Consider the following 24,401-nt stretch of genomic DNA (forward strand, 5'->3'; position numbering starts at 1 on the left):
GAGGAAATTATCCCTTTAAGGTTTCAAAGGGGTTTTCCTAAGCTACATAAACGTCTCTAATGTGTCCGACATTTTTAAAATAAAGAATATTGCCATATACTGCTCTGTTCATCTGTTTACCCCTACAACACAATGGTGTGTCATCCGTCAGACTGCATGTGACATGAGCACAGCACCTAACCATTGAGGACAGTGTGGCTGTGCCTTGTAGTGCCACTTAGCCTTAAAGGGGTTTTCCATGAATACAATATTTTTGAGCTATCCTTAGGATGAGGTCATCGATATCTGATTGGTGGGTTCCAACACCTGGCACCGCCACCGATCAGCTGTTTGGCACGGCCGCAGTGTTTCGGTGAGTGCTGCAGCTTCTTCATACTATACCAAGCACATAGGATAGCGGCTGTGCATGGTATTGCAGCCCAGGTTCATTCGCTTGAATGGGCTGAGATGCACTTAGGCCACGTGATCGATGATCGTGACGTCACTGGGGTAAGCAGCGAGAAGGCAGTAGCGCCAGAGTCTTCTCAAACAGCTGGTCGGCGGGAGTCCTGGGTGTCGGACCCCCACGATCAGTTGCTGATGACCTATCCAGAGGATGGGTCATCAGTTACAAACAGTCAGAAAACCCCTTGAAGTTATTTGCAAAATAATAAATATTGTCAGCAATGTTTATTCTCGATATTAAAGGGATGACCTGACTACTTTGTCTTTTACAGCTATCCTCAGATTACTATAATGATGCAATTGACAAATACCACGAGGAGAAGTTTGAGGTAAGTCCTTAGGGCGTTTTCTAATTTCCTTCCAGGCTGCTGCATAACAGTGGTACCATAGAGGGGTGCTGTTACCGCCAGGTGGCAAAGGGTGTCTTGTAGGCCAGGCGATGCTCCCTGGGAAACGGAGATGTAGATTACTGCAGCACGCTACTTCTTCCCCTCCTCTTGTATTCTGCTATATGTTTGCTCTTACCTTCCTCATTTGACCTCATTTTTGTTGCAATTCTTCAGAGTCTTATGAAACAAGGAGTGACATTTGGCAGCGATGAAGAACAGTACGACAGTGAGGTATGTGAAATCCCTGATATCTGATGATCCAGCAAGTTTTCTTATCCAGAATTTACGGTATAATGTGTGATTTCACGAGGCAAGAAGCAAAAATAACCAGTTCTGTGACCCTGCATATTAAAAAGCAAAGTTACAGAGGATCTGTTGCCGCTCCTGATGTCTTTCAGTAAATACAGGTGAAACTCGAAAAATTTGAATATCGTGCAAAAGTCCATTTATTTCAGTAATGCAAATTAAAAGGAATTGTATTAATGCACCTTAAAGGGGTTCTGCACTTTGTTTAAACTGATCTATCCTCTGGCTAGATCAGCAGCATCTGACCGGCGGGGGTCCGACACCCGGGACCCCCGCCGATCAGCTGTTTGAGAAGGCAGCCACACTCCAGCAGCGCCGCGGCCTTCTCACTGTTAACCGCCGGCCCAGTGACATCACGACTAGTATTAACTGGCCTGGGCGGGGGCTAAGCTCTGTTGACTTGAATGTAGCTTAGCCCGCCCAGGCCAGTTGATACTAGTCGTGACGTCACTGGGCCTGCGGTAAACAGTGAGAAGGCTACGGCGCTGCTGGAGTGTGGCTGCCTTCTCAAACAGCTGATCGGCGGGGGTCCCGGGTGTCGGACCCCCGCTGGTCAGATGCTGCTGATCTAGCCAGAGGATAGATCAGTTTAAACAAAGTGCAGAACCCATTTAAAATTTGAATTTTGTGAAAAGGTTCAATATTCTAGGCTCAAAGTGTCACAATCTAGTAAGCTAATGAAGCCATACCCCCCGAGCAAAGGGTACCTCAAAATTGAGACTTTGGGGTTTCATAAGCTGTAAGCCATAATCATCCAAATTATAGCAAATAATGGCTTGAAATATCCCGCTTTGCATGTAATGAGTCTCATATGTTAGTTTCACCTTTTAAGTTGGATTACTCAAAAAGAATGAACTTTGCACAATATTAAAATTTTTCGAGTTTCACCTGTATGTTCCACATGAAAATCCTTGAGCATCTTTTCTTAGAATTGTGCGTTGTGACGTTCATCTGAATTCCTCTTGGAAAGGTGTGAATATGGCTAAAACTACCCTACGGATTGGCTTCACGACATAAGACTGCAATGTGGCGCTGCTATATCACAAGTTACCGCAATGTGGTGGTTAGTAGAAATCCACACCTGCCGGATTTTAGCACAAACACATTCATTATCATTAGTTGCGATTTTAGCAGCACCATATTGCAGTCTTATGTCACGTGGCCATGTATCCCTAGCCTTAAAGAGGACCTGACATGTCTGTTTTAGTAACTACTTGCACTGCCCATACAGTAACAATTTTGGAGTATCTTTCCATATCACTGTTTTTCTGTTCCTCCGTTATTACTACTAGAAGTTTATTAATGAGGATGCTGGAGACCGCTGAGCGCTTGTACTACATATAACCACACTACTATATACTTCATGGTTGTGCCGATTCCTTCAGATTGAGAGATGGGGCCCTCTCTGGCCCTATACAAATAGCTAGTGAGTTTCTTTTCACTATCAAGTGGTGTCATTATCCAGTTCTTACACTTCTGTGTTTCAATTTAATTTCGACAGGATGAGGTTATGCCTCTTGATATTGAGGAAGATGATGAAGAGCAGGAAGAAGAAGAGGAGGAGGAGGATGATCGTATTTCCATGGGCAGTGACCTAGAGGATCGGGACAAAGATGGTGAGGCAGCAGTGCTAAATCTTTGTTGATTCGCTCATCCCTAATTACCATAATTATTATTATTTGCCAAATACCAGAATGAGAGAGAATGTTTTAAAGCATTTTTATTACGTTCTGCAAAGTCAAAAGTTTACATACATTTCATTAATATTTGGTACCATTGCCCTTAGGCCTCATGCACACGAAGGTATGTATTGTGCGGTCCGGAAAAAAACGGTTCCGCAAAAAATACGGATGACGTCAGTGTGCATTCCGTATTTTGCGGAACCGAACAGCTGGCCCCTAATAGAACAGTCCTATCCTTGTCCGTGATGCGGACAATAATAGGACATGTTCTATTTTTTTTTTTTTGCGGAACGGACATACGGAAACAGAATGCACACGGAGTAACTTCTATTTTTTTTGCACACCCATTCAAATAAATGGTACTGTATACGGTCCGCAAAAAGAATGGAACAGACACGGAAAGATAATACGTTCGTGTGCATGAGGCCTTAAACTGTATGACTTGGGTAAAATGTTTTGGATATCCTTCCACAAGCTTCTAACAATAGTTGGTCGAAATTTGAGCCCATTCCTCCTGACAAAACTGGTGTAACCGAGCCATGTTTGTTGGTCGCCTTGCTCGCACCTGCCTTTTGAGCTTTGCCCATACATTTTCAATAGGATTGAGATCAGGGCTTGGTGATGGCCACTCCAAAACATTGACTTTGTTATCCTTAACCCCTTCAGGACGCTGACATTTTTCACCTTAAAGGGGTTCTGCACTTTCATTTAAGGCCTCTTTCACACTTGCGTTGTTGGGATCCGGCATGCACTTCCGTTGCCGGAGGTGCCTGCCGGATCCGGAAAAACGCAAGTGTACTGAAAGCATTTGAAGACGGAACCGTCTTCCAAATGCTTTCAGTGTTACTATGGCACCCAGGACGCTATTAAGGTCCTGGTTGCCATAGTAGGAGCGGGGAGCGGGGGAGCGGTATACTTACAGTCCGTGCGGCTCCCGGGGCGCTCCAGAATGACGTCAGAGCGCCCCATGCGCATGGATGACGTGATTACATGGATCACGTGATCCATGCGCTTGGGGCGCCCTGACGTCACTCTGGAGCGCCCGGGGAGCCGCACGGACGGTAAGTACACTGCTCCCCCGCTCCCCACTACACTTACCATGGCTGTCAGGACTTTAGCGTCCCGGCAGCCATGGTAACCACTCTGAAAAAGCTAAATGTCGGCTCCGGCAATGCGCCGAAACGACGTTTAGCTTAAGGCCGGATCCGGATCAATGCCTTCCAATGGGCATTAATTCCGGATCCGGCCTTGCGGCAAGTGTTCCGGATTTTTGGCCGGAGCAAAAAGCGCAGCATGCTGCGGTATTTTCTCCGGCCAACAAACGTTCCGTACCGGAACTGAAGACATCCTGATGCATCCTGAACGGATTTCTCTCCATTCAGAATGCATTAGGATAATCCTGATCAGGATTCTTCCGGCATAGAGCCCCGACGACGGAACTCTATGCCGGAAGACAATAACGCAGGTGTGAAAGAGCCCTAACTGATGATCTATCCTCTGGATAGATCATTAGCTTCTGATCGGCGGGGGTCCGACACCCGGGACCACAGTATACTTTTTTTATTATTTTATTTAAGTTTTACACAATTATTGTGTATAGATGGAGGGCACACAAAATATCTGGGGAAATGTGGACTAAACAATAAATATTAATATATATAAAGCCTATTTATACATAGATAAAAAGTCAGCAATCCATACTATAAGGAATAAATAGTAAATCCAGAGTCATATATCTGCAGAATAAATATGATACTTCAATAGTTGGTCAATGTCAAATAATTGCACTTTGTTATAAATGAACAGATCGTTCATATGAAGCAGCGTATCTGTAAAGAAAATCCACACCTCTTCAAGATCTCAGATGAAAGCACCTGTTTTCCTCTGTTCACTTGAACAGAGCTTAGCCCGCCCAGACTAGTTGATACAAGTTGTGACGTCAGTGGGCCGCCGGTAAACAGTGAGAAGGCCGCGCCGCTGCTGGAGCACCACTGCCTTCTCAAACAGCTGATCGGCGGGGGTCCTGGGTGTCGGACCCCCGCCGGTCAGATGCTGATGATCTAGCCAGAGGATAGATCATCAGTTAAATGAAAGTGCGGAACTCCTTTAAGGCCTCTTTCACACGGGCATGTCCGGATGCGTCCCGGTGCATTGTGGTAAACCTGCGCGAGTAGGAACGCAATTGCAGTCAGTTTTGACTGCGATTGCATTCCGGTGTTCAGTTTTTATCGCGCGGGGGCAATGTGTTTTTTGCACGCGCGTGATAAAAAACCGACAGTGGTACGCAGACCCGAACTTCTTTACAGAAGTTCAGGTTTGGGTTAGTTTTAGTGTAGATTGTATTTCCCATTATAACATGGTTATAAGGGGAAATAATAGCATTCTGAATGCATAGTACAATAGGGCTGGAGGGGTTAAAAAAAAAAAATAATAATAATAATAATAATTTAACTCACCTTTATCCACTTGTTCGCGCAGCCGGCATCTCTTCTGTCTTCATCTGTGAGCAATAAGACATTTGATGACGTCACTGCGTTCATCACATGGTCCATCACATGATCCATCACCGTAGTGACGTCATCAAAGGTCCTATTGCTCACAGATAGACAGAAGAGATGCGGGCTGCGCGAACAAGTGGATTAAGGTGAGTTTAAAAAAAAATATTTTTTTTTAACCCCTCCAGCCCTATTTTACTATGCATTCTGTATTCAGAATGCTATTATTTTCCCTTATAACCATGTTATAAGGGGAAATAGTAATGATCGGGTCCCCATCCCGATCGTCACCTAGCAACCGTGTGTAAAAATCGCACCGCATCCGCACTTGCTTGCGGATGCTTGCGATTTTCACACAACCCCATTCATTTCTATGGGGCCTGCGTTACGTGAAAAATGCACAAAGAGGAGCATGCTGCCATTTTCACGCAACGAACAAGTGATGCGTGAAAATCACTGCTCGTGTGCACAGCCCCATAGAAATGAATGGGTCAGGATTCTGTGCGGGTGCAATGCGTTCACCTCACGCATCGCATCCGTGCGGTATACTCGCCCGTGTGAAAGGGGCCTAACAGCACTCCGTGGTTCACTTTTCACACCCAAACGTGTTATAATGCGGACACATACACACAGATATTTTTTTGTGTACATTACCGATCCGGTGGGTGTTGTGGCTGCACAATTGGAGTTTCACTGCGGGACTGAGGAGTCGGCGTTGGATATTTCAGCTTGGAGTTACGTTATTCTCGCACTACGTGGCGTCCCACGTGTGTTAAAGTGAATCACGTGACTCAGTCCATCAGCTGTGTAATGATGCTAGTACTAGTAATCTCTGAACAAGTTGGTGCCGGAAGAGAAGCAAACGGCCAAAATGTAACTTGTAAACGGTGAATCCTTATTGTATATCTTTGATAAGATGGCTCCTTGTTGGTCCTTGCTGTGTACCAAACGCGTTTCGGAACAACACTGTTCCTCCTTCAGTGGTTTATTCATACAAGTTTTACACAATAACAGCATTTTTGAAACAAAAAAAATCATGTTTTAGTGTCTCCCTATTCTGAGCCATATCTTTTATTTTTTTATTTTTTGGGCGATTGTCTTAGGTAGGGGCTAATTTTTTGTGACATGAGGTGACTGTTTCATAATATTTTGGGGGGCATACATCTTTTTGATCGCTTGGTGTTACACTTTTTGTGATGTAAGGTAACAACAAAAAATTATTGTTTTAGTACAGTTTTTATTTTTTCGACGGCGTTCAGGTAAGGGGGTGGATCATGTGATAATTTTGTAGAGCCGGTTGTTACGGACGAGGCAATACCCAATATGTCGTTTTTTTAATTTTATTTTTAATTTAAATTTTTTACTTTTTATTGTGGTCCCACTCTGGGACTTCAACTTCTGGGGGCCTGATCCCCTCTGCAATGCAATGCATTACAATATATCACAGGGTCTTTTGCTTTTGTTCTTGGGTTGATATGCACATATCGGACCAAAGCACGTTCATCTCTGGGACACAGAACCAGTCTTCTTTCTGAGCGGTATGATGGCTGGACATTCCCATCTTGATTGTACTTGCATATAATTGTTGGTACAGATGAACGAGGCACCTTCAGGCATCTTGAAATTGCACCCAAGGCTGAGCCAGACTTGTGCAAGTCCACAATTCTCTTCCTGATATCTTGGCTGATTTCTTTAGACTTTCCCATGATGCTACACAAAGAAGCAGTGTGTTACAGGTGTGCATTTAAATACATCCACAGGTGTGTCTCTAATTAACCTAACAGAAGCCTCCAAACACATGACATCATCATATGGGCGGTCCAGAATTGTTTAAAGGCATAGTAATCTTAACATTATTCAGAAAGGGGTAATCCTAAAACATAACATTTAATAATAATGCAGATAAAATATGAAAGAGTCCTAAATATAGTGTGCAAAGACAAACATTGGGATAGAGGGTGATGGACCCCCAATTGACGCAATGGTAATTATCCCAAATAAAGAACATACAAAAGATATATATATATATATATATATATATATATATTATAATTAGTGCGCGGCGGCACTTGTAACCAGCAGGTCCTACCGGTACCATGGGACGGACACCAGATCGTTCACCACCAGCTGTATTCGTTGGATGCCTATCCACAGATGATGTTCAAATAGACCAAAAAATTGACTGTGCAGGGTCCCTGTTCAAGCCCTATAGCTGACGAGCCGTATAAGGCCTCCTGCACACGGACGTTTTTTTTTCCCGTTTACTGGCCGTTTTTTGCGTTCCGTATACGGTCCGTATACAGAACCATTCATTTCAATGGTTCCGCAAAAAAACCGGAATGTACTCCGTATGCATTCCGTTTCCGTATTTCCGTTTTTCCGTTCCGTTTTAACATAGAACATGTCCTATTATTGCCCGCAAATCACAGTCCGTGGCTCCATTCAAGTCAATGGGTCCGCAAAAAAACGGAACACATACGGAAATGCATCCGTATGTCTTCCGTTTCTGTTCCGTTTTTTGCTGAACCATCTATTGAAAATGTTATGCCCAGCCCAATTTTATCTATGTAATTACTGTATACTGTATATGCCATACGGAAAAACGGAACGGAAAAACGGAACAGAAACGGAAACACAACGGAAACAAAAAACGGAACAACAGATCCGTGAAAAACGGATCGCAAAACACTGAAAAAGCCATACGGTCGTGTGCAATAGGCCTAACCCTGATACTAGATTATGAGTAGCAGCCTGACCACAGGGCACTCGTCCAAACAAGGACGACCCCGTCCGGAACCTGTCCCTAAGATCTAAAATGCTATATGTCCCTAAAGATCCACAAAACACTCCCTACATGCGTGTTTTACTGCCAGGACAAAAAAAGCAGTTCATCAGGGGAGATGGAGAGAAATATTAGGGATCAATCTTTAGATGAATGATTAATCCCAGACCATGAGCTTGACGCGATAAGTCAGCCGGCAAAGAGGTATACCAAGATGGTGGAATCCTCAAGGGGCAATCTCCAGGTTAAGAGGTAATGAGTGGTGCAGTATATGGATGGGTATGTCTGCACATGGGACACCAGCTACACTAGCGCTCCCACCACATTTAAATAGTTACCTGGTTCCCGCTGTCTCCACCCACGATATCAGTGACCAATGAGTGCGCCCGCACGTCGGCGCAGCGCATGCGCTCATTACAAAACAAGAACGAGGCATGGAGCGCAAGGAAGTGCTTGAGGAAACATAGCACTCTTGCGCGATCTTGACTCAGTCTCGCGAGATCGCGCTAGCCGGCCGTAATCACAGCGGCAGTAGAAGCAATACACTATACCTCTTGCTCCTATGCACTCCTTGGTGGTGAGATGATCGGACCTCAAATCACCACCGGAGTACTCCAGCCCACAATCGGACCCAATATTAGAAAAGGTATTATAGGCTATTTATCATATACAAGACAAAATAGACACCTGGACAGTGGTCCAACAGCAGGAAACGGCCTAGTAATCTTAGTGTATCTAAACTTTTGATATTGCAGAAAGTAACAGAAATGCCTCAAAACATTATCTCTCTCATTACTCTGGCATTTGGCAAGTAATAATAATTATGGTAATCCTAATTGACCAAAAACAGGAAAGGTTTTTTTCTGATTTCATGTCGGATATTGAGAAAAACATGCACGTGTCTTTTTCTATAGTGTATGTAAACTTATTGTTTCAACTGTATCTTTTACTGAACTTGGGGTCTCAATCTCTGGGATCCCTAATTGCTTAAGGAAAGATGGATTTGGCCTCTATGAACCATTTTTCCGCTTGGGACTCCTCCATACCAGGGGGCGCTGTTCTTACTTGTGCTGTTTTCGTCCGCTTCCTGATGAGTTTGCTGCCCAATCCCAGCATGCTTTGCTAACTAACATGGAGAGGGGAGATGTAGGGGGTGTGAGTGCGGCAGAGGGAACAGTGTGGCAAGAGGAGCAGAGCGCCTTCCGCTGTCCACCCTCTTAGATGCTGTCGCCAGTGACCATGGCATCTGCAGGGTACAAGTTGTAGTTTTTCTAGAAACTTTTTTCGGGTACATATAAAATATATATATATATATATATATATATATATATATATATATATATATATATATATATAATATTTTTTTTTGGGTGGGGTAAAATTCAGCAATTTGAAGATAGCTTTTTTTTTGGGAGGTTTTATTTTATTTTGTGCTTCAATACAATTAATGATGATATCAAATTTGTATAGCTTATATTAAGTTGTACTATTTGCGTAAAAAAAAGCACAATTTTTTTTTTCACAAAATAGCTGTTTTGTTTTTTACCGTGACCGATAAATAATAGTTTATAGTATTCGTTGTTAGATATTTCTATCTTTTATTTTACTTTTTTTTTTAAATAGTAAGAGAAAGTTATTCTCATTTTTTTTCTGTAATACCAAACTATCAGCTCATTTTTACTCTTATCATATGTGGCAGTTACAGAGCATGGGGAGAGATCTCACACACACACACACACACACACACACACACACACACGAAAGTGGTGGAGGGCGCACTGCAAACTTCATTCTGTCTTATGTGGAGGACTTGGTATTCGGTATCTGTATTATGATGATTTTATTGATATCAGTGCTTCACTGGGGTAAGTTGGATGGATGTGGTATAATGCAGTAACATAATCGTGTCCTTTTCTTCAGGCCTTCCAGATGAATTGGCGTGGGGACAGAGGAAGAAGCTGTATTACGACACAGACTACAAAGAGAAGAAAAGTAAGTAAGGTTTCCTATAAAGATCGGATTGCCTGTGATTCATTCTTCATGGTGCCTCCCCACCTTAAAGGGGTTGTCCCACGAAAAATATTCTACGGTTTTCATACCAGCCTCTGGATCTGAACAATTAATTTCATCTAATTAAAAAATTTAACCTGAGTTACTCAATAAAATGTATCTGTATAGCGCCACCTGCAGTTTATTTTTTTTCTCATTTCTCATCCTTCAGCTGCCCCCTGAGCTGCAGCAGAAAGGACACCCCCTTGAGCTGTCAGATTGATATAAATCTAGCAGAGCAATGAATGGGGAGATCTCTGGATCCATGTGAGGTGCAGGGCTCGTTCTAGCTTTGATCAGTAAGGGTCCTAGCACTAGGAACCCTGCTGATTAGGTACAACCCCGATAAAATTCCCTGTGGCATAAGTGCAATAATATGGAAGATGCCGGGCCCCTCACACTGATTCTACCTGGCTCCCCGCACCGCCACTGCAAACGTCGGGGCGGGCTTAAGCAGCCAATGGCAGGTGGTGCCTGGGACGAGCCTCCCTAGCATCATCCGAGCACAGGGAGAAGCAGGTGCAGGGACCCAAAAATTCTGAGTTTAGCTTTAGGATTGAACGAAGGTGAAAATTTCATGCAACTCAAAAGCAGGAGCCTACATAAAGGTAATTAGGTCAATGGGGGCTTTGTGCAGAGATTGGGGTGTTGAGAAATCTAAATTTGGTCCAATCAATTAGTGTGGCTTGAAATGATGAACAGAACATAAAGTACATGTGTAACGTCTGTCCGTTTTACTTTATTTTGTGATAGAAGTGAAAAAAACTAAGGAGGAGTTGGAAGCTGAGGCTGCAGAGGAGGAGGAGGAAGCTCAGAATATTCAGAGGCGTTTAGCCAAGACCCTTGATGAGGAAGACTATGGGTTGGATTTTATCCAGGTAAGCTGATAGATTTATACATATTTTATTTGGCGATAATTTTTTTCGCTTCTATAACTTCTCTGCTCACTCTTGCATTGGAGCTCTGTTCTTCCTGTCAGACCAGCGGACGCTGCTGCCGAACCTCCATGATAGGGCCTCATGCACACGTATTTAAACTAAAATCTGTTCAAACTGACAAGACTATGGCTGAAGTGAGTGTTTATGAGCTGTTAGGAAACCTTCAGAGCAGCCCTCTGACTAAGAGCTCATGCACACGACCATGTATTTTGTGGTTCGAAAAACACGGATGACGCAAAATGGGCAATAATAGGACATGTTCTATCTTTTTTGTGGAAAGGCTATGCTGACATACGGAAACGGAATTCACACTGAGTCACTTCTGTTTTTTGGCGGACCCATTGAAGTTAATGGTTCCGCCTGTGGGCTGCAAATAAAACCGAATGGACACGGAAACAAAGCCCTAAGGCCCCTTGCACACGACCATATTTTCAGTCTGCATTTGCGGATTGGACGTGGACCCATTCCTTTCAATGGGTCGCAAAAGTTGTGGACAGCACACTGTGTGTGGCCCGCATCCGTTTTGCGGACAAGCATAGGACGTTTATAGTTTAAAAATAAATGGTGGCATGCACTCGGCCAGGATCCATGTTTTGCTGATCCGTGATTTGTGAACTGCAAAACATTTATGGCCGTGTGCATGAGCCCTAAGTCAAAGGGGTCTGCCAGTCACCGCCTCTGTCGTGTGACGGATCTGGACCTGCAAACCATGAAGGAAATGTGAACAAAGACTAAACCGTGCGTGGATGTGTCTGGTATGCAAGCTGCTTTTTGTCACTGCCATGTGGTTTAGCAGCCACAAATGGTAGGGTTTCCTTCATAGTGTACCTTTACATTTCGTGAATCGCTATTTCTCAGTTACAGTGCTCCAACTCTCCTGCTTTACCATCATGGAAATTTGAATGGTGTACAAAAGTAGCAATTTTTCGGACAAGCAGTATTTTGCTCAAAACTTTTGAGATTTTTATTTTTTATTTATTTTTGTTTTAATTCTGTGCAGCTGTTGTCATGTTACACACACAAAAAAAAGGCAGCGGTCCTCATCACAGGGAGCGTGACCACAACAGATTTACTATCATTTAGAAACTGGCGGAAATGATAGCACGAACTTGTGCCACATGCACCAAATTTGATATGCGGTCTGTTCCTCTCAATAACCGTGGTGGCTATTACTTCTAACAACTTCATATTAAGACAGACGTATGAAACTCCAGTCTTAAAGGGGTTGGTTGGTGGGGGCTAACCACTAGGGGCGAGGAAGTCTTGCTCCAATCGACTATATTGGACTGCTGGAGATAGCTGAGAACTTGTATTTCTCCGGAAGCCTCCTAGAGCTGAATGGAGTGACCGCCGCTCAATTCAAATGAGGGAGAACAGGTTCTTGTGATCAGCAGGGGCCACCCTGGTCGGACCCCTGCTAATCAGACACTTATGCCCCTATATTAATAGCCTAAAACCGCCACAAAGCTTACCGAAGTTTGATTTAGAGCGCCATTATTGGACTCTGTAATCAATCTTCAGCAGGCTCCGAAACTCCCCCAGTGGTGGCTGCAGAAGGTAGAATTTTATCAGCTAACTATATTACAGTGTGTGTGTGTGTATTTGTATATATATATATATATATACGGTATATATATGTGTATATGTATGTTCCGCAATCACTCTAAAACGCAACCATCGATTTCAACGAAACTTGGTATACACATTCCTTGCTACCTGGAAAGAAATCTTGTGGGGGGCTCAGCTCTCTAGGACGTACCGTTCCCGAGAGATTCCCAAAACATGACCTGAATTAGGCAATACAAGCCTGCAAGTCTTTCTCTTCATATCCCAACTGCCATACACACGGTCACATGTCAATGATCAGCCAATAGAGGCTCGCAGTCCCTTAGTCTACACATACACACAGTTTTACTCCAGGTTTCCATAACAACCCAGCCATTTTTCTTCACTGCTGTAGATCAGCTAGCTTTAGGCTAGGGCTACACGACGACATTGATGTCGCACGACACATAGGGCACAACTACACTGCTACATGTGTTGCACCAATGTTGCGCGACAATTTTTATAATGCCAATCTATGGTGTTGCACTGCGACATGTGACATGCTGCGACGCGACAGTCACATAAAAATTAATCTTGGATTGATTTTTTTACAACTGTCGTGTCGCAGTCGCAGCATGTCGCAGTGCGACACCATAGCCTATCATTATAAAAATTGTTGAGACAAAATGGGCCACTATTAAAGGGGCAACTGCTGTGAAGGTCACTGTTAAGGCAGCGGGGTACTGAGGAGGTCACTGTTTAGGGGGTAGTTTCCTGAGGAGGTCCCTGTCAAGGGAGTGTGGTGCTGTAAAACTCACTGTTAAAGGGGTGGGCTACTGTGAAGGTCCCATTTTAAAGTGGCGGGTCACTGTGGGGGGGGGGCAGTGTTAAGGGTTGAGTTCACTGTTAAAGGGGCGGGGTGCTGTAGAGCTCACTGTTATGGGGGATACTGTTGATATCTTTTAACGACACAGTCTTGGGTAAATAGAGCAGTTAGCCGTGTGTCTATGGGCATTTTATATCTAAATAAAATGCAACATTTTGTATGGATTAATTATATAATATAAATTTAAGCATAATTTTTCTTGCTGTAGGCATTTGCAGAAAAGCCTAGCGAAGAGACCCCCACCGAGGAGAAGATTGTAAAAGACTTGGAGAAGATGTCTGACAAGGAGAAGAGGAAATTGTTGAAGAAGGAATCTCCAGAGCTGATGGAGCTGATACAAGATCTTAAGCAAAAGGTGACCGGACTTCCTGCAGTTCTGTACACTTGTATATTAAACAGTGTTGGATGTTAAAATGTCAATGACAGATTGTCATCGTGGCTTCAGAATACTTGTTCCCAGGGAATATGGTCTCTCCAGCTACAACTGCCAGCATGCCGAGACAGACTATTGGGCAGACTAGATGGGCCAAATGGTTCTTATCTTATAAGACCGCCTCGGGCTGGGATCAGAGAATCAGTACCTTTTCATAATCCTAGCTTCATAGTCTATTAACGAATTACTTCTATGTATGTCTTCAATAGTTGGCTGAAGTGAAAAATGAATTGCAACCGTTGATCACAATGGTGAAAGGTGGAATTATCCCTAAAGGAAAGGTAATGAATGTTCCTGCAAGACACGTGCTTCACTTTTATCTGTGGTTATTACCTAGCAAATATCATGCTTACTTTGGAAGCTGTAATTGCAGACAATTTCAGTGGCTGTTATGGGAAAGAGGGTTTGAAGTGACTCTTAAAGGGGCTGTATGAGGTTAAAAAAAAAACATTGGCGCCGTCTTACACAACTCCACTCTTGCCCTTGGGGCCATGTATGGATTTAGAGCTGAGCCCCATTGACGAGTGATACTGTTTCTGGAAGAAGGCAGCCATGTTTTCCTCATCTTGTACAAGCTCCTTTAAGTGCAGTATGTTCATTTACAGGAGCTTAGTGCAGACTGTGCACTCTCTATAGCAGGAATGCTCAACCTGCGGCCCTCCAGCTGTTGTAAAACTACAACTCCCACCATGCCCTGCTGTAGGCTGATAGATGTAGGCTGTCCGGGAATTATGGGAGTCGTAGTTTTGCAACAGCTGGAGGACCGCAGGTTGAGCATGCCTGCTCTATAGCCTCATTCTGCTGACCCCTGGGCACTAGATTCTATGTGTTCCAAAGACGCTGCCAGTTAGAAAGGTCTCCACTTAGGCCTCATGCACATTGACCGATTTTTGCAACCCTGTCCAATGGACATTTTTGTAGATTGCACAAGGATCCATCCATTTCTATGGGTCCGCAAAAAAAAAAAAAAAAAAACTGACAGCAAACCGATGTTATGTGTATGCTGTCTACATCCATATGTCTGTTCCACAAATTTTAGAACATGTTATATTCCTGTCCGTTTTGCGGACATGAATAGGCATTGCACACAGTAGGTGTCTGTATTTTGCGGATCTGTGGTTTGCGGACTGAAATACGGGCACAGTTGTGTAGCCCCCACCCCTTTCTTTTATTTTTTTGCAGTTTTGTGGCTTGTAAAAAAAAAACACCATGAAATGTGTTTTTTTTTTAATCACACATATTTTCCTTTTTATATCAGATTTTTTTTTTCCCCCCTATAGAAAAATCCATGGGAAAATGTATGAAAAATGCCTCAGCCAGAGCTTGCTGTGATTTAAAAAATATATATATAAAAACTGGCAATTGTCTTAAAATGCCATTACAAAAAATGCAGTGTTTGTAGGGTATTCTCTAATTTCCTATTGGTCAACATGTACCATCTGGTCGTGGCAGTTCTTCCCTGTATAACCACCCAAACACAGTGTTATGTCTGAGGGGGCGGGGCATGACTCAGGTGTTCTCTTTGGTGGTGGTGTGAAGCCTTGTGTCATGCTCCACCCCCTTACGGGCTGCACTAGGCATAACACAGTCTATCAGTTTAGCTTGGTGTTCCTGTAATGCCTGGCGGCTGCTAGTTATATGGAGAACAGATCCCTTTGCTAACCATCAGTACCGCAGTGGCTGTACATGCGCAGTCACTGTCCACTGAAATGAATGGAAATTTCTGAATTGGCCCACTTGATTACTTGTACCAGCAGGGACTTGTTCTTGGGTCTGGTCTGCTGGATCTCCACCAGTGATACTTTTATAACATTTCGGCTTTGACGGACTCTTTCTTCTCTGCCATTGCAAATTTATAAAGAACTGGTTGTTGTGTTTTATAGGGCAGTACCTACCTACAGACGAAATACCAGCTGTATTTAAAGTAAGTACCATGAGGAAGTTCTGTCCGGTTTCTTTCTCGTTCTTCTCATTATCATTCTGTACTCATCCTTTATGTACTTTTCTAGCTATTGCATGAACATTAGCTACTACCTGCTGCTGAAGGCAAAAAGAATAGCAATCAGCGGGCACCCCGTGATCGAGAGGCTGGTCACGTACAGGAACGTGAGTAGTTTTACTCTCTATACTAGCCTAGTCTTCGCTGCCGCTCGCCAGTTCTCCAGTCTAAATATTTCCCATCATCATTTTTAGCTGATAAATGAATTGGCTGATGTGGATGAGAGATTATCTCCAGAAATTCGTCTTCTGCTATCTGAAGACTTTCAGAAAAAGATTTCCGAAGGAAAACTTAGCACCCAAGAGCCGAAACCGTCTAAAAAACCCGCTATCAAGGTAAATGGGAGTAAATTAATTCTAATCTCAGATGCCTCCAGAAAGCCATGAAAACATCATTGGTCCCCGAGTTCCAGACTAAAAGATGTCATGAGCAATATGGAACCGTATAGTGTGATATATATATATATATATATATATATATATATATATATACACACTGCGCCATACTCCTCCACTTAGCAGCACTAAAACTGGCTGCTATATGGCGGAATACATTACATTATGTTGGATCCTCAGCACTAGGATGTAGGATGTAGCTGAACATTCAGTGTCTAAAAGGTTAAAAGGGCTCTCCTCTGCATATATTATATAAGCCTGATCTGTGAGGGGCTGACCACGGTGACTTCTAGCAACCACGAGAAGGGACGGTGCTGTGTTTCTAGTAGGGACCCTAAAAACTGAAACGGGAAAGGGAAGTTCGCACAGTTGTTTCATAGACCATGGCAGTCACTGTGCGTGCTGCTAGAAACTAGGACCCCAGTTTTGGGATCACTGGGATTTCTTATGTTTGGATCCATCAGACTTTTATGGCCTATTTAGTGTATACGCCATAAATGCTGTCGGCCCTTAGAAACACAAACCCATTTCAAGGCAGTTGCCTAATGCTGACAGGAACCCCTCTAATCAGCTGGGGGACCACTCCATGGGTGGCAGTGCATGAAGAAATACATTACATAGTCCATAGATGTCCTCTTATGAGAGCCACTCATACTTTTAGCATTGGATAATGGATGGGGGATCCCAATCGGGGGACCCCACTTTTAGTGCCTTTTTGTGGCCCATTAAAGCAAATTGGACAATCCCTTTAGTATAAGGGTAAGATTGTATTGATGTGAAAGAAGGGCTCCATATTACATTCATCAGCCATGTTCTTCTCCAATGTGCACAGTGACTTTGATAACCTTATTCTATGTGTAATGCAGCGCCCTGTATCAGAGGCCAAGGCCGAGGATGACAGCGATATGGATGAAGAAAAGGCTCTCAATTACTACAGAATGATGGAGAATAGATTATTACAAAAGAGGAAACCTGCGGAGGAGCAGATGTACGTAACCTTACTGGCTGTGAAGTAATGTGGCCTCCCTGGAGGTTCCTAGTCCCTCCCTAATACTGTGACATTGTTTTCTAGTGTGGAGGCGCCATCTGAAGAAATGGATCCCAATGCCAAGAGAGGCATCACTTACCAGGTAACGTGGAAGTTGTCCTAACTTGCCAAGGAATGCGTGTCTTCCAGAACCAAAATCTTTTTGCAGTGCCCTTTCATTCTGGTTTTCAGTGGCACTCTACAATCGGAGACTTGACCAATGTGTGGTCATCTTGCATGTATTCATGACACGTCAGAAGACATTGTGACTGAATTTCTCCTACAATGGAACGGTTCTAGGAAATGTTTCTGGAGAAAATGGTCTTCATCCAATGCTTTCTAAAAGTTGTGAAGTCAGTAGGAAGCAACTTTTTGGCATTGGTTTCTTAAATTTCATTCTCATTGCAGATTGCTAAGAATAAAGGGCTTACACCGAAAAGGAGGAAGATTGACCGTAACCCAAGAGTTAAGCACAGAGAGAAATTCCGACGTGCAAAGATCCGCAGAAAGGGCCAGGTATGTATCTGTGTATTCTGCTATTTTCCTGTCCAAATGCTGCATTTTTCAGAAGGACCCGTGAGCTTTCGCCGATCGTAGTACACAAGCTCTGATGAGAATCTTCAGATCTGGACAGTATGGCCTTAGGCTCCAACGGACCCGCCAACACATGTGAACATAGCCTTGCCCTGTAGACTGTATTGCAGAACACTGTTCTTATCTATTAGGGGGTATCATCTTCTGTTAGTGAACATCCCCGCCTTGGATGCATGCACAAATGAAAGCGGGCTACCAAGCATCCAGGAACTTGCACAACATTACAGACTAATGGGTCATGTCACAGCACCCTTCAGCTGCGTCCATATTACGGACGTAAGCAGCAGCGCTGTCAGAGGACTGGGCATGCACATAACTGCTGATGACAGTATATAAGGTTGGATGTAACCCTCTTTCGCATACTAGTCAAGATTATTTATATACTGTGTGTGTGTGTAGTCAGACTCTTATGGTATATCTAGTCAGTGTCCCACATTTACTAATGTGACTGCAACCCTAGATTTTGCTGTAAATTACACCAAAAAGTGGCACACCTAGGTTAAGGGAAAGTTTCTGCACCTAGTCCTAAGGGCTCATGCACACAAATGTATTTTCCTTCCGTGTCCGTCCCTTTTTTAAAATTTATTTTTTATTTTTTGCGAACCGTATGCGAAACCATTCATTTCAATGGGTCTGCAAAAAAAAAAAAGGAAGTTACTCCGTGTGCATTCCGTATGTCCTATTATTGTCCACATAACGGACAAGGATAGTACTGTCCTATTAGGAGCCAGCTGTTCCGTTCCGTAAAATATGGAATGCACATGGACGTCACCCATATTTTTTGCAGATCTGTGTTTTGCAGACCGCAATATACATACAGTCGTGCGCATGAGCCTTAAGAAAGATGTTTTTTAATAGGAAAGGGGTGTGGGTTAAGATGTGCCATTTTGCACCAAAATTGCTCCACGATTCCATGATAAAATCCTGTCTCGGAGTAAGCAAACCATTAGTTGGTACAAAGTCAAAGAAAAGTGTCTGTCCCTGCACCAGATATATGCCCTATATATCCCCTGTGATAAATAGTCACAGGGCAGATATATGCCCTATGATCCCCTGTGATAAATAGTCTGTTTACTCCATCTGGAGGCTTAGTAAATCTGCCCCAATAAGCCTAAGGCCTCATGCACACGACCGTTGTTTGGGTCCGCATCTGAGCCGCCGTTTTGGCGGCTCGGATGCGGACCCATTAACTTCAATGGAGCCGCAAAACATGCGGACAGCACTACATGTGCTGTCCGCATCTGTGGCTCTGTTCCGCGGCCCCGCTAAAAAAATATAACATGTCCTATTCTTGTCCGCGGTTTGAGGACAAGAATAGACCTTTATGATGCCAGCGCCCGTTCCGTTCCGCAAATTGCATTAGGTAACACGGGCGGCTTCCGTTTTTTGAGGATCCGCGGTTTGCGGACCGCAAAAAACTGAACAGTCGTGTGCATGAGGCCTTAAAGTCCGTCGTGAAAAGACCGTTTTCTCGCCCATATTCCTTGGGGGACACAGGAAACCATGGGTATAGCTCTGCTCCCTAGGAGGCGTGACACTAAGCGAAAGCTGTAAGCCCCTCCTCCATCAGCTATACCCTTCAGCCTGGAGAAGAGACTGCCAGTTTTTGCTTAGTGTCCAAGGAGGCAAGACACCCCCTGCTTATGCAGGGTTGTTATCCTATGATTTTTATTTTTTACGTTTTTGTTGTTTTTAACTCGGTTTTTTTCTACCTACAGGGACAACAGAGGCGCATTGACCCCTCTGTTTCTCCCGGGGTTGAGTTGCGCCAGTGCCGGTAATTCCGCACTGCCGCCTCCCCCACAGAAGACAAGGTGGACCAGGGCAGCCTCGCTCCCCTGCGTCCCGCCAGCTCAGGGTCGCCCGCACGCCAAGTCCCTCCCCCGGCTTCCTGCCACCGCGGTGCCAGGAGCTGAAGGGGCGACCCCGCTGGATGGACTGAGGGCGAAGACAGCGTATGGTGAGAGTGGCTGCTCCAGCCTCCCCTTCCTCCCTCCCACCGCTGCTACCAACATGGCCACTGTTACATGACCAAACCCCCCCCCCCCCCCCCCCCCCCCCCCCCCCCGCATATCGGGACGTTACCGGGCATAGTTGGAGGGCAGTCTATCTGGGCAAGTCCTAGAACGCTGCCTTACAGGGGACGGCTGCAGACTTGCAAGCAGTCTGCTACATCTAGGCGCGGTGGGAGCCGTTCTCCTGGCATGAACGGCGCCATGTCATGGCCGGCACTTCAACATCCTTGGGGGTTAAAATCATTTTGCCGCGCGCGCGCGGCTCTGCTTCGGCTTCAGCGCGGCAGAGGGGGGGCGGAGCTTCCTTACACATTCAGCTCCGTGCTGCTGCGCTCCGCTACTTCCGGGTTCATCTCTCTGCCGTGCGATCCTGAAGCCTTTCAGCTCCGTGCTGCTGCCTCTCCTCCACAGCCTCAGTCTGTTCCCCTTACAGCTGCCGCTTGTATCATCGGGTCTGGTAGGACTGTTTAACCCCCTCCGTGCCACAGTACTGTTGCCTTAAAGTGCAACATCTTTCCACCATGTCAGACCCTTCTGCAGCCGCCAAGCCATGGTACCATGCCTGTACCGCTTGTAGGGAACCCTTTCCCCGGGGGCAGTCCGATCCGCACTGTACTGCATGCCGAGCCCCACCGCAGCCTCAGTCGCCCGCTGTGTCGCTCCCTGCTTCCTCTGACCCGCCTGACTGGGCTAGATCCCTGTCCCAGGCCGTGGAAAGCCTCACTCATGTCGTGGGCCGCCTAATAGATAGGCCACCTACCCCGCAGGACGCCACTCTGACTGTCGCGCCCTCCGGGTCCACTGCTTCTGCCGCTGCAGCGGGTTCATCCTCTCCTAGTGACCCCTCCCGAGCTAGGCACTCTCAGAAGCGTATTAGAGTAGAGCGAGCCTCCTCCTCGGATGCCTCCCTCTCCCCGCCACGCGTGCGCACCCAGACGAGCCTCTCCTCTCCAAAGGATTCGCTCTCTGAAGGTGAATTGGCGGCTTCAGATTTGGAAATGGACTCGGCCCTGCCGTCCAAGCTAGCCTCAGCGATGGCTCAACTCATCTCTGATATACGTGACACCTTTAAGGTGCAGGATGACCCCCCTAGCTCGGACGCAGCTAGCGTCTCCTTTATCAGACCCAGGCAGGCCTCAAAAGTCTTTCCAATCCACTCTGATTTCTCCTCCGTGGTGTCTAAGGCTTGGGCTCGCCCGGACGCCCGTTTTGTCAACCCAAAGAAGCTGGACATTTGCTATCCTTTTCCAGCCGATGTCGTGGCCACCTGGTCTTCCCCACCCAAGGTAGACCCCCCTGTGGCCCGGCTGTCAAAGAACACGGCCATCCCTGTTCCCGACGGGTCCTCTCTTCAGTCAGCGGAGGACCGTCGCATGGAGACCCTGTCCAAGGGCATTTTTGCTGCCTCCGGTTCTGCCCTCAGGCCGGTTTTTGCCTCTGCTTGGGCAGGGAAAGCAATGTCTGCTTGGGGTACGCAGCTGGAACAGGAGTTGGACTCGGACATCCCCATCCAGGACCTACGTTCCTTGGCCCAGCTTATTATTCGGGCCGGGAATTTTGTCTGTGAGGCCTCCCTTGATGCGGGAGCCCTTATTGCGCGCTCCTCCGCCCTGGCAGTTGCCGTCAGGAGGGAGCTCTGGCTGAAGGTCTGGAAAGCGGACGCTGCCTCCAAACGTTCCTTGGCGGGGCTACCGTTTGCGGGTTCCCGCCTTTTCGGGGTCCGCTTAGACGAACTTATTTCAGAGGCCACGGGTGGTAAAAGCACCCATCTTCCTCAACCCCAAGCCAGGGGCGCCCCCCGCGGACGCCCTGGTGCGTCTCGTTTTCGGTCCTCCCGCAGGGCCTCTGGGGCTCCCACCACAGCTGCCGCTTCGGCTCCTCCCCAGGACAAGCGTAGGAAGCCGTTTTTTCGGGCGCAGCCCTCCTGGCGCAAGCCGCAGGCTGCCCGCACACCCGCAGCAAAACAGTCCTCTGCCTGAAGGCGCGCCCCCACCCACCCGGGTGGGGGGCCGGCTCCTCCTTTTCAAGGACGTCTGGATGGCTCACGTCTCCGACGCCTGGGCCCTCGAAATTGTGTCCTCCGGATACAAAATCGAATTTGCATCCTTCCCTCCGGATCGGTTCTTTCGCTCCCGCCCCACGCGAGACCCGAAAGACGCGGCCGCGTTCTCCGCGGCCGTTCAAGCTTTACTGGACAGGGGGGTGATTACCCCCGTTCCTCTAGAGGAAAGATTCCAAGGGTTCTACTCGAACCTCTTTGTAGTTCCCAAGAAGGGAGGTTCGGTGCGGCCCATTTTGGACCTCAAAAAGCTCAACCGTTTTCTCCTCCTTCGACGGTTTCGGATGGAGTCCCTCCGCTCCGCGGTGGCTTCCCTGGAGCAGGGAGATTTCATGTCTTCCATCGATATACAGGATGCCTACCTCCATGTTCCGGTAGCCCAGTGTCACCATCGCTTCCTTCGATTCGCCGTGGGGGACCTCCACTTCCAATTTGTCGCCCTTCCCTTTGGACTGGCAACAGCCCCCCGGGTGTTCACCAAGGTCCTGGCCCCGGTTTTAGCCTTACTCCGTTCCAGGGGTGTTTTTCTGCTACCGTACTTGGACGATATCCTCATCAAGGCTCCGTCCCTTTCTCAAGCGGTTGCCAGCGTGGATCTCACTCTAGAGACTCTGGCGAGGTTTGGTTGGGTCATCAACTTCCCCAAGTCCTCCCTTCCCCCCTCCAGACAACTCGTCTTCCTGGGAATGCTTTTAGACACGGGAACGGCGGAGGTACGTCTTCCCTCGGAAAAACGTCTGATCCTCCGTGGGGCGGTTCGGGGTCTCCTTCTCCACCGTCGACCGTCCTTCCGCTTCTGCATGCGGGTATTGGGGCAGATGGTTGCCTGCTTCGAGGCGATCCCATTTGCGCAGTTTCACTCCCGCCCTCTCCAACGGGCGATCCTCTCCTCCTGGGACAAATCGCCGCAGTCTCTGGATCATCCCTTCCATCTGTCGCCTCCGGTGCGGTCATCTCTCCGCTGGTGGTTACAGTCCCCTCTTCTGGGCAGGTCCTTTCTGCCACTCAACTGGTTGGTGGTTACAACCGATGCCAGTCTCTCGGGCTGGGGAGGCGTGTTTCCTCCCCGATCCGTCCAGGGCATTTGGTCTCCATCGGAGTCCAAACTCTCGATCAATGTCCTGGAACTGAGAGCGGCCCTTCTGTCTCTACGACACTGGACTCATCTGCTGAAGGGTCATCCAGTTCGTGTACAATCAGACAACGCCACGGCCGTGGCGTACATAAACCACCAGGGGGGCACTCGCAGCGCTGCAGCGATGCGGGAGGTCACCAGCATTCTCCGTTGGGCGGAAGCCCACGTCCCGGCCCTATCTGCAATTTTTATTCCAGGGGTGGACAATTGGGCGGCGGACTTCCTCAGTCGCACCACCGTCGACCCCGGCGAGTGGTCTCTTCACCCGGAGGTATTCGAGGCCATTTGCCTTCGTTGGGGCATTCCGGACGTGGACCTCATGGCCTCAAAATTCAATCACAAGGTCCCCGCCTATCTGTCCAGGGCCAGGGATCCGGGAGCTTGCGGAGCCGACGCCCTCGTTCTTCCTTGGCGAGGCTTCGCGCGCCCATACATATTCCCTCCCATCCCTCTCCTGCCCAAGGTCCTTCGGAAGATCGCGGCGGAAGGCGTCTCGGTGATTCTGGTCGCTCCGGACTGGCCCCGCCGGTCTTGGTATGCCGACCTCATGCTGCTCCTGGCAGACGCGCCCTGGCCACTGCCCGCCAGGGAAGATCTTCTCTCTCAGGGACCGATCTTCCACCCGCGTTTAGGGTCCCTACGTTTGACGGCGTGGTTGTTGAGACCACCGTCCTGACACGTAGGGGTTTTTCTGCGGATGTCGTCCGCACCATGATCCGCGCCCGTAAGCCGTCCTCTTCTAGGATCTATTATAGGACCTGGAGGACTTTTTTGGGGTTCTGTACCGATCTGGGGATTCCTCCGCTCCGCTTTTCTCTCCCCACCGTTTTGTCCTTCCTGCAGAGCGGACTGGCCCAAGGTCTAGGCCTTAGTTCTTTGAAGGGTCAGGTATCTGCGCTGTCCATTTTGTTTCAGCGCCCACTGGCCCCCCTTGGTCCTGTCAAGACCTTCCTTCAGGGCGTGGCTCACGCGGTTCCTCCGTATCGCCCTCCGGTACCGCCCTGGGACCTGAACCTGGTTCTCTCAGCGCTCCAGGCTTCTCCTTTCGAGCCTCTGCGGACGGTTTCCTTGCGACTTCTGTCCTGCAAGGTTATTTTCCTTGTAGCCATCACCTCTCTTCGGAGGGTGTCCGAATTGGCTGCACTCTCCTGTCTGGAACCTTTCCTAGTGTTCCACCAGGACAAGGTGGTTCTTCGTCCGGTCCCTTCCTTCCTTCCTAAGGTGGTCT

General features: G+C 46.9%; 1 protein-coding gene across 1 annotated transcript in view; it reads left to right on the forward strand.

Moving 5' to 3' along the window:
- Nucleotides 1–24,401, forward strand: part of UTP3 (UTP3 small subunit processome component) — a 29,279-nt gene that overhangs the window by 2,291 nt on the left and 2,587 nt on the right. The window contains exons 3-15 of the mRNA XM_040428734.1: nt 717–773; nt 1,008–1,064; nt 2,641–2,755; nt 10,019–10,090; nt 10,901–11,025; nt 13,725–13,871; nt 14,159–14,230; nt 15,833–15,873; nt 15,959–16,055; nt 16,143–16,283; nt 17,210–17,331; nt 17,416–17,473; nt 17,779–17,886. Coding sequence (XP_040284668.1) covers nt 717–773; nt 1,008–1,064; nt 2,641–2,755; nt 10,019–10,090; nt 10,901–11,025; nt 13,725–13,871; nt 14,159–14,230; nt 15,833–15,873; nt 15,959–16,055; nt 16,143–16,283; nt 17,210–17,331; nt 17,416–17,473; nt 17,779–17,886 — 1,212 coding nt within the window. The remainder of the gene's footprint in view (nt 1–716; nt 774–1,007; nt 1,065–2,640; nt 2,756–10,018; nt 10,091–10,900; nt 11,026–13,724; nt 13,872–14,158; nt 14,231–15,832; nt 15,874–15,958; nt 16,056–16,142; nt 16,284–17,209; nt 17,332–17,415; nt 17,474–17,778; nt 17,887–24,401) is intronic.

Source organism: Bufo bufo, chromosome 1 (genome assembly GCF_905171765.1).
Source record: "Bufo bufo chromosome 1, aBufBuf1.1, whole genome shotgun sequence".
NCBI lineage: Eukaryota > Metazoa > Chordata > Amphibia > Anura > Bufonidae > Bufo > Bufo bufo.